Raw genomic sequence first — 15,574 nt, forward strand, 5'->3', positions numbered from 1 at the left:
TTATGAAGAAAAGATATTTAATTGACTCACAGTTCCTCATGGTTGGGGAGGCCTCAGGATACTTACAATCATGGTGGAAGAGGAAGCAGGCACATATTACATGGCAGCAGGTAAGAGAGAGCATGTGTCAGCACAGGAATAACTATTATTGATAAAACCATCAGATCTTGAGAGAATTCACTCACTATCATGGGAACAGCATGGGGGAACCACTCTCATAATCCAATCACTTCCCACAAGCTATCTCCCTACCTGGTGATTACAATTCTATATGAGATTTGGGTAGGGACACAAAGCCTAATCATATCATTTCACCTTGGCCCCTTTCAAATCCCATGTTATCACATTTCAAAACTAATCATATCTTCCTAACAGTCCCCCAAAGTCTTAACTCATTTCACCATCAACTCAAAAGTCCAAGTCCAAAGTCTCATCTGAGACAAGGCAAGTTCCTTCTGCCTAGGAGCCTGTAAAATCAAACTCAATTTTGTTACTTCCAAGATACAATGGGGGTACAGACATTGGATAAATGTTTCCATTCCAAATGGGAGAAATTGGCCAAAACAAAGGGGTTACAGGCCTCATGCAAGTCCAATATCCAGCAGGGCAGTTATTAAATCTTAAAGCTCCAAAATAATTTCCTTTGACTCCATGTCTCACATCCAGGTCATGCTGATGCAAAGAGTGGCCTCTGTGGCTTTGCAGGATATAGTTTCCCACCCCAGCTACTTTCACAGCTGACATTGAGTGTCTGCAGCTTTTCCGGGCACACAGTGCAAGCTGTTGGTAGAGCTATCATTCTGGGGTCTGGAGGATGGTGGCCTTCTTCTCATAGCTCCACTAGGCAGTGCCTCAGTGGGAACTCTGTGTGGGAGCTCCAACTGGACATCCTGGCATTTCCATACTTCCTCTGAAATTTAGGTGGAGGTTCCAAAACCTCAATTCTTGACTCCAGCAGGCCCAACACTATGTGGAAGCTGCCAAGGCTTGGGAGTTGCATCCTCTGAAGCAACTGCCTGAGCTATATGTTGGCCCTTTTGGCCATAGTTGGGACACAGGGCACAAAGTCTTGAGGCTGCACAGAGCAGGAGTGGGGACCCTGAGTCTGACCCATGAAACCATTTTTCCCTCCTAGGCCCCTGGGTCTGTGATGGGAGGGGCTGCCATGAAAATCTCTGACGTGCCCTGGAGACATTTTCCCCATTGTCTTGGTGATTAACATTTAGCTCCTCATTACTCATGCAAACTTTTGTAGCCAGCTTGAATTTCTCCCCAGAAAAATAGTTTTATTTTCTATTGCATTGTCAAGCTGCAAATTTTCCAAACTTTAATGCTCTGCTTCTCTTTTAAACGTAAGTTCCAATTTCATATCATTTCTCTCAAGCTCAAAGTTCCACAGATTTCTAGGGCAGGAGCAAAATGTCGCCAGTCTCTTTGCTAAAGCATAGCAAGAGTGACTTTTGCTCCAGTTCCCAAGAAGTTCCTCATCTCCATCTGATTCCACCTCAGCCTGGACTTCATTGTCCACATCATTATCAGCATTTTGGTCAAAACCATTCAACAAGTCTCTAGGAAGTTTCAAACTTTCCCATATATTCCTGTCTTCTTCTAAGTTCTCCAAACTGTTCCAACCTCTGTCTGTTACCCAGTTCCAAAGTTGCTTCCATAGTTTCAAGCACCTTTATAGCAGTACCCCACTCCTGGTACCAAAATCTGTTTTAGTAAGGGTTCTCTAGAGAGACAGGACTAATAGAAAATATGTATATACGAAAGGTAGTTTATTAAGGAGAATTGACTCACATGATCAAAAGGTGAAGTCTCACAGTAGGTTGTCTGCAAGTTGAGAAGCAAGGAAGCTGGCAGTGGCTCAGTCCAAGTCCCAAAACTTCAAAAGTAGGGAAGTCAACAGTGCAGCCTTCGAAGGCTTGAGAGCCTGTGGCAAACCACTGGTGTAAGTTCAGGAGTCCAAAGCCATCTCTCTCCCGTGTTGGATACCTCCTGCCCTCAAACATAAGACTCCAAGTTCTGATATTTGAGGGAAGGAAGCATCATCCATCATGGGTGAAAGATGAAGACTCATCAAGTCAACTTTTTCCATTGTCTTCTGTTTGCTTTTTCTAGCCATGCTGGCAGCCAATTGGATAGTCCAGTCCACTGACTCAAATGTTAACCTCTTCTGGAAACACCCAGAAACATCCAGATACACCCAGAAACAATACTTTGCATCCTTCAATCCAATCAAGTTGACACTTAATATTAATCATCACAGTGCTCTTTATATATCCTGGATATTAATGCTTTATCAGATATATGACTTGCAAATATTTTCTCCCATTCTGTGGATTATCTTTTCAGTCTCTTGATAATGTTCTAAGATTCTCTTAAGTTTTTAATTTTGGTAATGTCCAATTTATCTATTTTTTCTTTTGTTTCCTATACTTTTGGTATTATACTTAATTAGCCATTGCTAAACCCAAGGTAATGAAGATTTTCCCTTATGTTTTCATTTAACAGTTTTATAATTTTGGCTCTTAAATTTAGATCTTTATCCATTTATTTTGAGTTATGCTTTTTATAGGGTGTAAGGTAAAGGTCTAACTTCATTCTTTTGCATATGGACATCCAGTTTTCTCAACATTGTTTGTTGAAAAGACTGACTTTTCCCCATTGAATGACCTTCACAGCCTTGTCAAAAATAAATTGGCCATATATGTGAGGGTTTGTGTCTGGCTCTGTATTCCATTCCATTGGTCTATATATCCATCTTTGTGCCAGAACTACATTGTTTTGATTACCATAGCTTTGTAGATTTAAATTTGAGAAAAGTGAGACCTCCAGCTTTGGCTTTGTTACAAGATTGTTTTTACTTTTTGGGGTCCCTTGAAATTCCATATGAATTGTAGCATGGGGTTTCTATATCTGAAAACAATGGCAATAACATTTTTATAGAGATTGCATTGAATCCATATATTACTTTGGGCGATACTGTCCTCTCAACAATGTTATGTCATCCAATCCACGAACATAGGATACCTTTCCCTTGCTTTAGATTGCTAATTTCTTTCAGCAGTTGTGTAGTTTGCTATGTAAAAGTATTTCACTTCTTTGATTAAATTTATTCCAAAGTATTTTATTCTTTTTGATGCTACTGTAAACAGAACAGTTTTCTTAATTTACTTTTCAGAGCACTCACTGTTAGTGTACAGTAATACAACTAAAGTTTGCATGTTGATTTTGTATTCTTAAACTTTTCTGGATTTGTTTTTATAAAGAATAAAAGGAAATATTATAGTCTCTAAATTTTATTCTCAGCAACCACAAAAATGATTTTGAATTCCACAAAAACAAGAAAAGCTTTAAGATGGTCCAAGTTTTTATTTCACACAGACATAGTTTGCATTTACATAGTAAATGCCTGGGGAGGACAGCAATAGCCAAGGAATTTTACACGATTTACATAGTAGTTGGTGTTCTGCACCACTCCTATCCTTTGTGTTATCACGTGTGTTTAGCATGTATGGTTTCCATCTCCCTGCTTGGCTCAACTCCTTTCTGAAGAGACTATTTTATTCATTACTTAGTCTGGGTTCCTGAGTTGTCACAGTACTCTTCTGGTATTAGAGTTTCGATATCATTACCAAAATAAAGTCATCTAGACAAAATTTTAAAGTTAAATTCTAGTATAAGAAATTTCAAATAATTTTTCTAAGACACATCAAAAAGAAGCAATAAGACATGACATAACAGCAAACATATGGGCTTTATGTGCCCATGACTAGTTGATTAACACCTTTATATGAATCAATTTATTTCATCCCCACATATAACCTTTTAGATTACCTTGTTATCCCCAATTTAGGGAAGGAAAGACTGAAGCATAGAGTGATGAAGCTAGTAATAGGCAGATGTAGGATTTGAACTAAAGCAGATTAGTGTATGGCCCTGAATTTTTAAAATTAATTCTAACAGTTTTTTTGTGGATTCTTTAGGGGTTTCTACATATAAGAACATGTCATCTGCAAACAGATAATATTTTTTCCTTTCTAATTTGGATGGTTTCTATTTCTTTCTTTTTTTTTTTTTTTTTTTTTTTTTTTTTTGCCTAATTACTTTGGCTAGTACTTCTAAAACTATGTTGAATAAAAGTGGTGAAAGCAAGCAATCTGTCTTGTTCCTGATCTCGGTGAGGGCAGGGGGGATTTTTAGTCTTTCACTGAGTATAATGTCAACTGTGGGTTTTTTTTTAATATGTGGCCTTCATTATGTTAGGGAAACACCCTTCTATTCCTAATATACTGAGCGTTTTTTATCTTGAAGTGCTGTTGGATTTTGTCACATACTTAATCTGCATCATTTGTTTTTTTGTTTTTTTCCTCTCCTCTTTTGTTTTTTTCTTTTCTTTTATTTTCTTTTTGAGATGGGGTCTCCCTCTGTCACCCTGGCTGGAGTGCAGTAGCACAATCATAGCTCACTGCAGCTTTGGACTCTTGGGTTCAAGCAATCTTCATGCCTTAGCCTCTTCAGTAGCTGGAACTACAGATGCATGCCACCACACCTGGCTAATTAATACTTTTCTTTCTTTTTCTTTTTTTTTCTTGGTAGAGAAGGGGGGTCTCACTTGTGTTTCCCAGGCTGCTCATGAGCTTCTGGCCTCAAGCAATCTTCCCTCTTCAGCCTCCCAAAGTACTGGGATTACAGGCATGAGCCACTGTGCCTGGCCACTTTTCATTCTTCAGTGTAGTTCCAAATTTTCATTTGTTCTCATTTTCCTTTTGACTTGAAAAAGTTCCTTAGGCATTTCCTGTAGTGTAGCTCTGCTGAAAATGAATTATCTTGTCTTGGATTTCTCTTTAAAAGTCTTTGCCCTCATATTTGAAAGATATTTTCGTTAATAAATAGATACAGTTTGAAAGATTTTTTCTGTCAGTGCTTCAAAAATATCTCTCCACTGTCTTCTGATTTGCATAGTTTCTGATGAGAATCTGTGGTCATTCTTATTTTTGTTCTGCTGTACACAATTTGTCTTTTTCCTTTTGGTGGCTGATAAGATTTTCTCTTCATGACTGTTTTCAGTAATTTATAATAATTATCATGTGCCTGGGAGTGTTTCTAGTTTATTGTTTATATTGTTAATTGAAGTCCTTGAATCCTTGATATATATTTTTTATCAACTTTGGTAAAGCTCAGTCATTTTTTTTTCCAATATTTTTCTGAACCTCCCTTCCTTCTGTGACTCTAGTTCCATATATGTTTATTGTTCCATAATTAACTTATACTCTGTTATTTTTAAGAAGTTTTTTCCAGTTTTTACCCAGTCTTTTCTTCCTCTTTGCATTTCATTCTGCATAGTTTAAATGAGTTGTCTTCAAACTCATTGCTCTTCATTCTGCAGTGCCTAATCTGCTATTAATAGCAACCAGTGTATTATTTTTTTCATTTCAGATATTGTATGTTTTATTTTAACAAATTTAATTTTGGTCTTTTAAAAATATCTTCCTTCTCTATTTACTATGACCATGTTTTACTCTTTGTAAAACATATGAGGCGTATTTATAATAATTGTTTTAACATCTGTGGCTACTAATTTCACCATCTTTGTCAGACCTGGGTCTGTTTCTATTGATTGATTTTTCCCTTGGTTATGAATTATAGTTTTTTACTTCCTTGCCTGCTTGATAAATTTTTTATTGGATGTCAGACATTGTGAATTTTACATTGTTGATTTCTGTATTTTATTTTGTTTATTTAAGTGGTGTTGGATTCTTTTTTTTTCTAGTGAAGTTATATTTCGGATCTTTTTAAGGTTTGCACTTAAGCTTTGTTAGAATGGGTCCAGAGCAATCTTACTCTAAGGTTAATTTCATCACACTACTAAGTCATTACTATTATATATTCCTGCCCTGTATGTTACATGTCTTATTTTTTCCACTTGGGCTAATCAGAGCACAAACTATTATTAATCCTATGTGAGTTTTGAGCATTTTCTACCTACTCCATTCCAGTTATTCTTTCTCCAGCCTTAGTTTCTTCTCACACATTCTCAGATAGGTATCCGGCCAAAGACTGCAAGGTGGAAACATTGGGGAGGAATGTGGAACTCTGTCTCTGTGTCATGGTTCTCTCTCTAGTGCTCCGCTTCAAAAATTTCACCAAACTTGACTTTCTCAGTCTCGAATCTTTATTTCCTTTACTCATAAAAATCACCAGAACACGTTTGGGTTTCTCTTCTTGAGCTGTGGCCTGGAAACTGCCTCTAGGGAAAAACAAAGAACAAAAAACTGGCTTGTAGGGATCAGCTTGTCTACTAATGTCTAAAAATAAAAGGTTTTATATAGTTTGGTTGAAATTTGTGTTGTTAAGGTAGGAGGGTAACAGTTCCTATTACTCCAACTTGGCTGGAAGCAGTTCCTCAATATATATTTTTAAGACATCTCCATGTTGATGTGAGGGGTCTCCAGAAAGCTCATGGAAAATAAATATTATGAAAAACTATGCATAGGTTTCAAAAATTTTTAGCACTGAAAAAACTGGTACTAACTTATTATAACATGTCTGAACAGGATCTAGTTTGAAGCACTAAGAAGGATAAGACATAAGTTTGAAAAGAGCTCTTATCAGAGCAGGCCAGGTGCAGTGGCTCATGCCTGTAATCCCAGCACTTTCAGAGGCCAAAGTGGGCAGATCAGCTAAGGGCAGGAGTTCAAGACCAGCCTGGCCAACATGGTGAAACCCAGTCTCTCCTAAAAATACAAAAATTAGCCAGGCGTGGTGGCAGGCACCTGTAATCTCAGCTACTGGGGAGGCTGAGGCAGGAGAATGGCTGGAACCTGGGAGGCAGAGGTTGCAGTGAACCGAGAGCGCATCACTGCACTCCAGCCTGGGTGATAGAGTGAGACTCCATCTCAAAACAAAACAAACAAACAAACAAAAAAAAAACTGTTTTCAGAGCAAAATAAATTCTGCTTTAATTGCAACAGGAACTGATACCAAATTATGATGAGGCTTGTGTGGAAGAATGGTGAAATAACTGATACTTTATGAAAAATTTAGGGAGACAATGCCCCAAATAAATTAGCAGTTTACAAGTGGATAATTCCTTTTAAGAAAGAATGAGATGATGTTAAAGTTAAAGCCTGTAGCAGCAGACCATCCACATCAATTTGTGAGGAAAAGAATTAATTTTATTCATTCCCTAATTGAATAGGACTGATGATTAATGGCAGAAACAATAACCAACACCATAGACATCTCAATCAGTTCACTCTACACAATTCAAGCTGAAAAATTAAAGTTGGGCAAGCTTCCCAACTGATGGTTGCCAAAAGCATTGCACCCAGATCAACTGGAGACAAGAGCAGAGATTTCAGTAGAAATTTTAAACAAGCAGGTCAAGATCCTGAAACATTTCTTCAAAGTTTTATAAGAGAAGATGAAGGATGGCTTTGCCAGTACAGTCTTGAAGACAAAGCACGATCAAAGCAATAGCTACAAAGAGGTAGAAGTGGTCCTGTCAAAGCAAAAGCAGATCGGTGAAGTGCAAAATTCATGATGAAAACAGTTTTGGCAATGCTCAAGGTATTTTGCAGGTTGACTTTCTGGGGAGCCAAAAAATGATAACATCTGCTTTTTATGAAAATGTTTTGAGATAGCCAAAGCTTTAGCAGAAAAATGCCCAGGAAACCTTCCCTAGGGAATCCTTCTCCACCACCACAATACTCCTGTTCATTCCTCTGATCAAACAAGGCCAGTTTTGCGAGAGTTTTGATAGGAAACCATTACACATCTACCTCACAGTCATGATTTGGCTTTTCATGATGCCTTTTTGTTTTCTAATCTTAAAAAATATTTTAAGGGCACCCATTTTTGTTTAGGTAATAATGTAAAAAAGACTGCATTGACATGGCTAAATTCCCAGGACTCTCAGTGTTTTAGGGATGAACTACATGGCTGGTATCATTGCTTACAAAAGTGTCTTGAAAGATTGTGTTGAGAAATAGAGTTTATATTTTTTATTTTTTAATTCCATATTTCCATGAACTTTGTGAACTCCTCTTGTACAAACAGATTTAGTTCATACCTTTCAACTGCTCAGTAGTATTCCATTGTATGCATAGATCACATTTTGTTTAGCTATTCCTTTCTCATTGGACAATTGTGTTGTTTTCTGGTTTTTACTGCATGTTATAAACAACACTGAACTCAGAACGCAAATATCCAGAAATGGAATTTCTGGCTTATAGGGTATGTTCATTCTCAAATTCAATAGATAATATCAAATTGTTTTTCAAAGTGGTTATACAAAATTCGCTCTCATCTGAACTTTATGGATGCTCCCATTTCTTTACATTATCTTCCAGACACTGTGTTATCAGACGGTAAAGTTTTAGGCAACGTGATAGGTGACAATGGGTAGTTTATCATTTTTTTTCATATTCTTTAGTATTAGTAATGTTAAACATTTCTTCATGTGTTTATTGATCTGTATACTTCATTTCTTTTCTGAATTGTCTGTTTATATCATTTGCCCACTTTTCTACTGAGTTATTTTTAATTTTTATCTTTCTTACTGATTTTTTTCTTTCTTTTCTCCTCTTTTTCTTTTTCTTTCTTTTTTTTTTTTTTTTTTTTTGTGACATAGTCTTGCTCTGTTGCCCAGGCTGGAGTGCAGTGGCACGATCTTGGTTCCCAGCAACCTCTACCTCCCAGGTTCAAGGGATTCCCCTGCCTCGACTTCCCGAATAGCTGGGACTATGGGTGCGTGCCACCATGCCCAGCTAATTTACGTATTTTTAGTAGAGACGAGGTTTCACCATATTGGCCAGGCTGGTCTCAAACTCCTGACCTCAAGATCTGCTTGCCTTGGTCCCAAAGTGCTGGGATTACTGGCGTGAGCCACCATGCCTGGTCGATTTTTAGATATTTTAAAAATATATTTTTGATACTACAGATTTGTTTGTCAAGATTGGTTGCAAATATTTCTTTCAGTTTGTAGCAGAAAAATGCTTTTAATTTTCATCTATGGCATCCTCTCTTGAACATACATTTAAAAATGTTGATGTGGTCACACTTTATTTTTTCTTTATGATTTTTATTTTATGTGACGATCTCCTTTATTCTAAGGCCATAAAAATAAATTTCTATTTTTTGAAGCATTTTTATGATTTTGTTGTTTTGTAGTTAGGATTTTTAACCTGGAATTTATATTTTGTAAAGGTGAGCTAGAGATCTAATCTTATTTTTTCATACAAAGAATCAGTTTTTCCAGTCTTCTTTGCTATTAGTCCATCTGTGTTACATGCTGTCATAAATGATTGTCCGCTGTGATCTAGGCTCTGCATGAGGTTCTTTACCGTACACGGTTTTCCTTGTCCACGTATCCCACTAATCCTATAAAGGTGTTAGTATCATCCCCATTTTTCAGATGGGAAAAAGGAGGCTCATATGGTTTGGATGTTTTGTTCTCTCCAAATCTTATGTTGAAATAGACCTGCATTGTTGGAGGTGGGGCCTGGTGGGAGGTGTTTGGGTCATGGGGGGTGGATCCCTCATGAATGGCTTGGTGCCCTCCCCATGGTAATGAGTGAGTTCTCGTTCTGTTAGTTCATGCAAGAGTTAGTAGTTTAAAGAGCCTGACATCTCCCTTACTCTCTTGCTCCCTCTCTCGCCATGCGATACACCAGGGGTTCCCCCTTCACCTTCCACCATGAGTGGAAGCTTCTTGAGGCCCTCACCAGAAGCAGATGCCAGTGCCATGCTTCCTGTACAGTCTGCAGAACTGTGAGCCAAAATAAACCTCTTTTTAAAAATATAATACCAAACCTTGGGTATTCCTTTATGGTGATACAAATGGACCAACACAGAGGATCAGAAAGGCTAACTAACTTGCCAAATGTATGACAGCTAGCAAGTGATGGAGGCAGAATTTGAATCCTGAGTGTATACAGAATTAGCTAGAGAAGACAGCTCCACGAAGAAACAGGCCTGCAGGGATCCTTGGGGAACATGAACAGTTAGAACAGGGTTTCTCAGCCTTGGTCTTATTGATCTTTAGGACAGGATAGTTCTTGCTATGGTCGAAGGTGGGAGCATCCTGTGCATTGTAGATGCTTAATAGCATCCCTGGTCTATACTCATTAGATACCAGGAGCACTTCACCACCCCACTCCCCACCCCAACTCCTAGTTTTTATTTTGATAATAAAAAATGTCTCCAGACATTGCCAAATGTCCCCTAGGGAAGCAAAATTGCTCCAGGTTAGGAACCACTTGTTTAGCTAGTAATAACTATTATTAATTATCACTATCAACCTCAATAATTAGCCATCATTAATGCTAATGATGTTGATGCTAATTATCAACAGTGATTAATCGTAAGATTTTTTTTTTTTTTTCCTGGTGCTGTTGCTTCTTTGTAGCTGAGTAACAGAAGGTTCTAGCTTTCCCTTCAAGTTATACCTTTTCAGCACTCTGCTTTTCCAATCTATGAGCTCTCAGTCTGCCAGGAGAGGAGCTCTGCTCTCCCCTAAAAGTGTAAAAGTGTGCAGAGCTCTGTGTGGCATGCTGCTTGCACTCTTTCCACAGTTAAGCTCGTGAAAACACTTGCACAAGGTAGGAGGGTTTTGGGGCTTGGGGTAGTTCATGTTTTCTTTTCGAAATATTTTTCTTCAGCATTTTGTTGACAGTGAAGAAAAAGGAAAAATAAACCCCTGCTGATGTCAAAACAAGCCCTAAATCCAGATGTAGCGGGGGCGAGGAGCCTTCAACATTCATGATTCGATCGGGCTGTAAACATGTCTGGTGTTTTAGCACCTGGCCCAGCAGCTTCTGTGAGTGGAGACGTGCACACAAACATCAGGACCTGTCGGCTACTGGGACATTCAGGTCTGTCAGAGGTGACATCTTTGACATTTCAAAATGCTGTGCAAGATCCAGGGGCATTGAGAACGCTGTCTTTAGCCTGGCCCATGGAGACCCTGCATTTTACAGTTGAAAACTATAATAAAAGTGACCAGACAATGAATGTTCAACAGTTTGAGCGGCTGTGTAAGCCTTCTCATTTGTGCTACTGATGACAGTTGTCCTCCCCTATTCAAGATGACCTGACCCACGAATCCTCTCACAAGGCTTCCATCCAACCTCGTTTTCCCCTCTTGCCCTGAGAGTTTTGGAGAGATTTTGACAAGCCCCCATGTGAAGTCCAGAGCCTTGACACTGGCAGCTTCAGCTCACCATCCAGGCCAGAGTCCTTGCCTGGTAAAGGACCCAGATCTTGCTGACACATTCCTGGCCAGTCCGTGCCAACGCCTAGAGATCACATTTCCTTTCCTAAGATCATTCCAACCCTCCATCTCCACTGATACCATCCCCTTCCCCTTCCCCACCAGGTCTACACAGCTCTGACCTCACTCTCCAGCCCTGTGGATAAGGCTAGGAGCACACACCAAACAACCTGGGGGCTTCCCAAGGGCAGGCCCAGGTCCCCTTCCTATTCTGTAAGATCCCATCAGTCTGAGAGGTCACTCCAGCGATGACCACCAGAGACCTGGGCCTAGAGAAGAAAGTGGTAGAGAATATTGACCAAGTGACCTGCGGCTGTCACCTCTCTGGGCCTTTGCTATCAGGACAGACACACGAGCAGACTTATAGCCAGAGTAGAAGGTGGTGAGGGCGGGGGCTCAGCCCCTGCCTGCTGGAAACAGAGTCCCACCTCAGGGCCAGGGCTGAGCTGAGCAGGTGTCCTGCAGTCCTGGTGAATATTCAGTGGGCTGTGTCCCCTTGGCTAGCTCCTGCCTATGCAAACAGCCACCTGAGAAAGGGAAGCAGAGGGTGCGGTGGCAGCGGCTGTGTCAGGGGACAGCAAGGGAGGGAAGACAGCCAAGACTTACTGAGGCTGATGGAGGGAGCCGCTGCTGGGCTCACCATGGACCGCCGGATGTGGGGGGCCCACGTCCTCTGCGTGTTGAGCCCGTTACCGACCGTGAGTAGCCAGTTCAGACCCTCCTGCCTCTCCCACTAGGCTCCAGATTTGGAAGCCACAGGGCCAACTGGAGCCTGGCAGAGACCCTACTGCCCTTCGACTCTAGAGTCCCTCCCAACGAGCAGGTGGCAGGTTATGGCTTGGGGAGTTCCTGATACCAGGGCCCCCTCCCTCATCTCCCTCTGCCTGGCAGTCTGTAGTGACTCTGGGTAGCGCTATTAACATGTCCTTCTTGGGGCTGCGCTGAGCTCACCTTCCTGTTGCTTCCCCCAGGGCCTGGCTGTGCCCTCTGGGGGCCACAGAGACTCTGTCTGCCCCAAGACAGTGCCTCAGAATTGAGAAGGCAAAGTCAGGACCCCGTCTTAGTCCCCCCAGTCTGTTCTTTCTCTTGGCTGTGCATCTGTGATGCTTCCACACACTCCTGTGGTAAGATTTCCAGACCTCTTCTTAGCCCCATGACTCCTTGAGCCACTCTCCAACTTGGTGGTTTCCTTCGAAGAGGGTGTGGCCAGGGAAGGAGTGGAACCTGAGGAGTTGGTGGAGACCAGCTGCTTCTGCTCCAGCAGTTAGGGGATCTGTCATCCTCTCATGATGCCGAGGGCTGGAGAGACTTTTCACAACCAAATTGTACTCCATGGGCTAGAGAGCTGGAGCACGGGGATCAGGAGAGAGGGCCCTTCTCGAATGTGCTACAGTTTCCCAGTAACTTTCCAGGTTACTGCAAGTGACAGCAGGGACCAGACTGGGAGTCACAAGGTTCTGGTGGGGGCTGAAGCATTCTTCCTCCGCTGCCTTATTGGAGGGTGCTGCCCCTCCCGAGCACCTTGCTGTACCTGCTCTTAAGTGCACAGGCTTTGGGCTTGAATCCTAACCCATGAAACTAGTCGTGTGACCTGTAAGTTCCTCAGCCTTCCTGAGCCTTGCTTATCTCTTTTGTTAAAAGAGAAAATATCCTCTGGTCTAGATTGTTGTGCATTGAGTGGAATCTGATTTGTCAAGGGCTGGGCATCGGGGTGCAACACAGGAAACTTCGACTGCCCCCTGGCTGCCATCTGTGTGTGCTCTACAGCAAAAGATTAATTTTTAGCAGAGGGACCCAAGACCTGGTGGTGGCCATTCAGTAGATGGTGCTAGCACCAAAGCTAAAACTCAATCACTGTTTGCTAGCGTGGGCTCCATCCCCTGCTGACACCAGGAAGAGCAGCAGGCACAGATGCGAGGCCTGGGGGTCCAGGGAGATGGAGCCTCCCCTCAGGGGTGGGTGGGGCCCAGGATGCGTGTGGGGGTGACTGGGAACCCCAGGATGTGTTTTGCCAGTCCTGATTCAGCAGGAGCATTTGGATAAATCTTGGAACAATCTGTCCTTCCACTCCCACCACTTCCCTTCCTAGAATCTCTCCTTACATCTGGCCCTGTGACCACACATCCTGAGTCATTAGTTGGGCTTCTCTAAATTTCCCTCCTTGTCTTAGAGGTGTGGGCGGTGTCTGTCCATCCTTTTGGCAAGAGGCTGCTCACCTGGAGTCCTTTGCCCTCAGTGGTTCCCCCACATTGGCCCTGAAAAGTTTCCCAGGCAGGGTTGGGGCTTGCCAGACTGTGCGGTAGGTGGAATGATAAGCCGAGACCACAGCTCTTCCAACAGCCCAGGGTCAATGTCAGGTTGACAGTGTGAGAAAGTCCCATACAGGCCCATCTGCCCTCCTGCTCTTCCTTCCCTGCTTCGTGCGCTCAGTCTGTTGGGAGATGTGGGGGAGACACAATGGGGCTCTGCCCTGAGATGGACCTGGGGTTAATGAGTCCTGGGGAGGAAGCCAAGAGCTGAGTCTGGGGCACCCACCAAAATCAGACCTGGAGCCTGGGTAATGGGTGACATCTGCACCCTGAGGCCCTGCAGGGCCAAGCAGGAGATGGCAGAGCTGCATCCAAGCCATGGACCCATGGGGTCAGCAAGGCAGGACAGGAGTGACTTCTCCTGCCAGGGCAGCACTGGTAGGGGTGACCCTTCTTACTGGGCTGGGTCTCCAGATCTTCTCCTGGTCCACAAGTCTGCAGCAGAGCTCTCGGGTCTCTCCATGTGGTCACCCACCATCTATTGTCCCCATTCTGGTGGTCAAAGTCTCTACTCTCTGACCTCAGCCCTGGTCTTACATCTGCTGCACTATTTGCTGTGCCTGCATTTCTCCCAAAGAACACTAGCTGTTAATTAAACATTTGCTGACACGGATCCTGTTAGACATCGAGGGTGTGTGTGTGTTGGGGGGGGGGGGGGGGGGGGGGGGGTTGGGCCATGGGGAGAGAAACATTAGTCCTGAGCAGATACTTCCCCAATACACCTTTTCCCTCTTCCCTTGTCCTTGCACATGTTCCTTCTGTTCCAGACGCTCTTCTCCCCACTGTGTGTGTCTGGCTCTAAAAAGTGCTCCTTTGTCCCCAGGTCCAGCTCAAATGCCACTTCCCCAATCCCTGTGAGAGGGACACTCCCTCCCGTGCTACCTGTCTTGCTTCTTTTTGTTTGTTTTTCTGAGATGGAGCCTCATTTTATCGCCCACGCTGGAGTGCAGTGGCACGATTTCGGCTCACTGTAACCTCTGCCTCCTGGATTCAAGCGATTCTCCTACCTCAGCCTCCCGAGTAGCTGGGATTACAGGAGCATGTCACCACGCCTGGCTAATTTTTGTATTTTTGTAGAGATGGTGTTTTGCCACGTTGGTCAGGCTGGTGTCTAACTCCTGACTTCAGGTGATCCGCCCACTTTGGCCTCCCAAAGAGCTGGAATTACAGGCATGAGCCACTGCGCCCGGCCCCTGTCCTGCTTCTGATCACAGCTTGCACAGGGTCTATTAGGATCTAGCCCTTCTCCCTTTCCCAGCCACTCCTCTCCTGTGAAAGCCTGGGGGAACAGATGTCTACACTGGTTGACTCGGATGTGTGTTTTATACAAAAATGTGTATGCTGTATATCCAGTTCACAGTGCAGAAAGTATGTTTTGTAAACTTGGCTTCCCTTCTATGTAACTGTTTGGGCTCTGGCCTACTGGGCGAGCAGTTTTGGTTTTCCTCCAGTTTGGGGCGGTGGGAGGGAGAAGTGCTAGAAATTCCTGCTGTTCATTCCCAGTTCGCTGGAGAACTTGTTAAAATGCAAAGTGCTAGATCCACCCTAGATCTCTGCATATCCCTGCTTCCATCCCAGTGCATCTCTAGTTGATTCTTGATACACACTTTCAGAAGTACTGCTAGAAGATTTCCAAAAAAACCCCAACTTGTTTCCAGCTTCCAGAGATCATTTCTCATGGCCACTGTGTAGCACGAGATTTGGGAAGCTCCTAAAACTGTAGTCTTTCAGGGTTGCTCAGCTGTCAAGGCTATGATCCTTTCATCTACACATCCATGAACCCACACATCCATCCTTACACAGCTCTCCCATTCATCCACCATGCACCCATCCATGCAGCCATCCATCTGTCCATCCATCCATCCACCTCCCCAGCCATATATTTGTCTGTCTGTCTGTATACTCATCCATTCCACCAGCCAGCTGCCTAGGCAGTCACACCTTCCTTCCTTCCTTCCTTCCTTCCTTCCTTCCTTCCTTCCTTCCT

At 42.7% G+C, this 15,574-nt stretch overlaps 1 protein-coding gene across 1 annotated transcript in view; it reads left to right on the top strand.

Moving 5' to 3' along the window:
- Window positions 1–11,809: 11,809 nt before the first annotated feature.
- The window catches only part of GHRHR (growth hormone releasing hormone receptor), a 14,668-nt gene continuing 10,903 nt past the window's right edge, over window positions 11,810–15,574 (top strand). The window contains exon 1 of the mRNA XM_023186051.2: window positions 11,810–11,976. Coding sequence (XP_023041819.1) covers window positions 11,893–11,976 — 84 coding nt within the window. The 5' untranslated portion in view covers window positions 11,810–11,892. The remainder of the gene's footprint in view (window positions 11,977–15,574) is intronic.

The sequence above is a fragment of the Piliocolobus tephrosceles genome, chromosome 8, assembly GCF_002776525.5.
Source record: "Piliocolobus tephrosceles isolate RC106 chromosome 8, ASM277652v3, whole genome shotgun sequence".
In the NCBI taxonomy this organism is placed as follows: Eukaryota; Metazoa; Chordata; class Mammalia; order Primates; family Cercopithecidae; genus Piliocolobus; species Piliocolobus tephrosceles.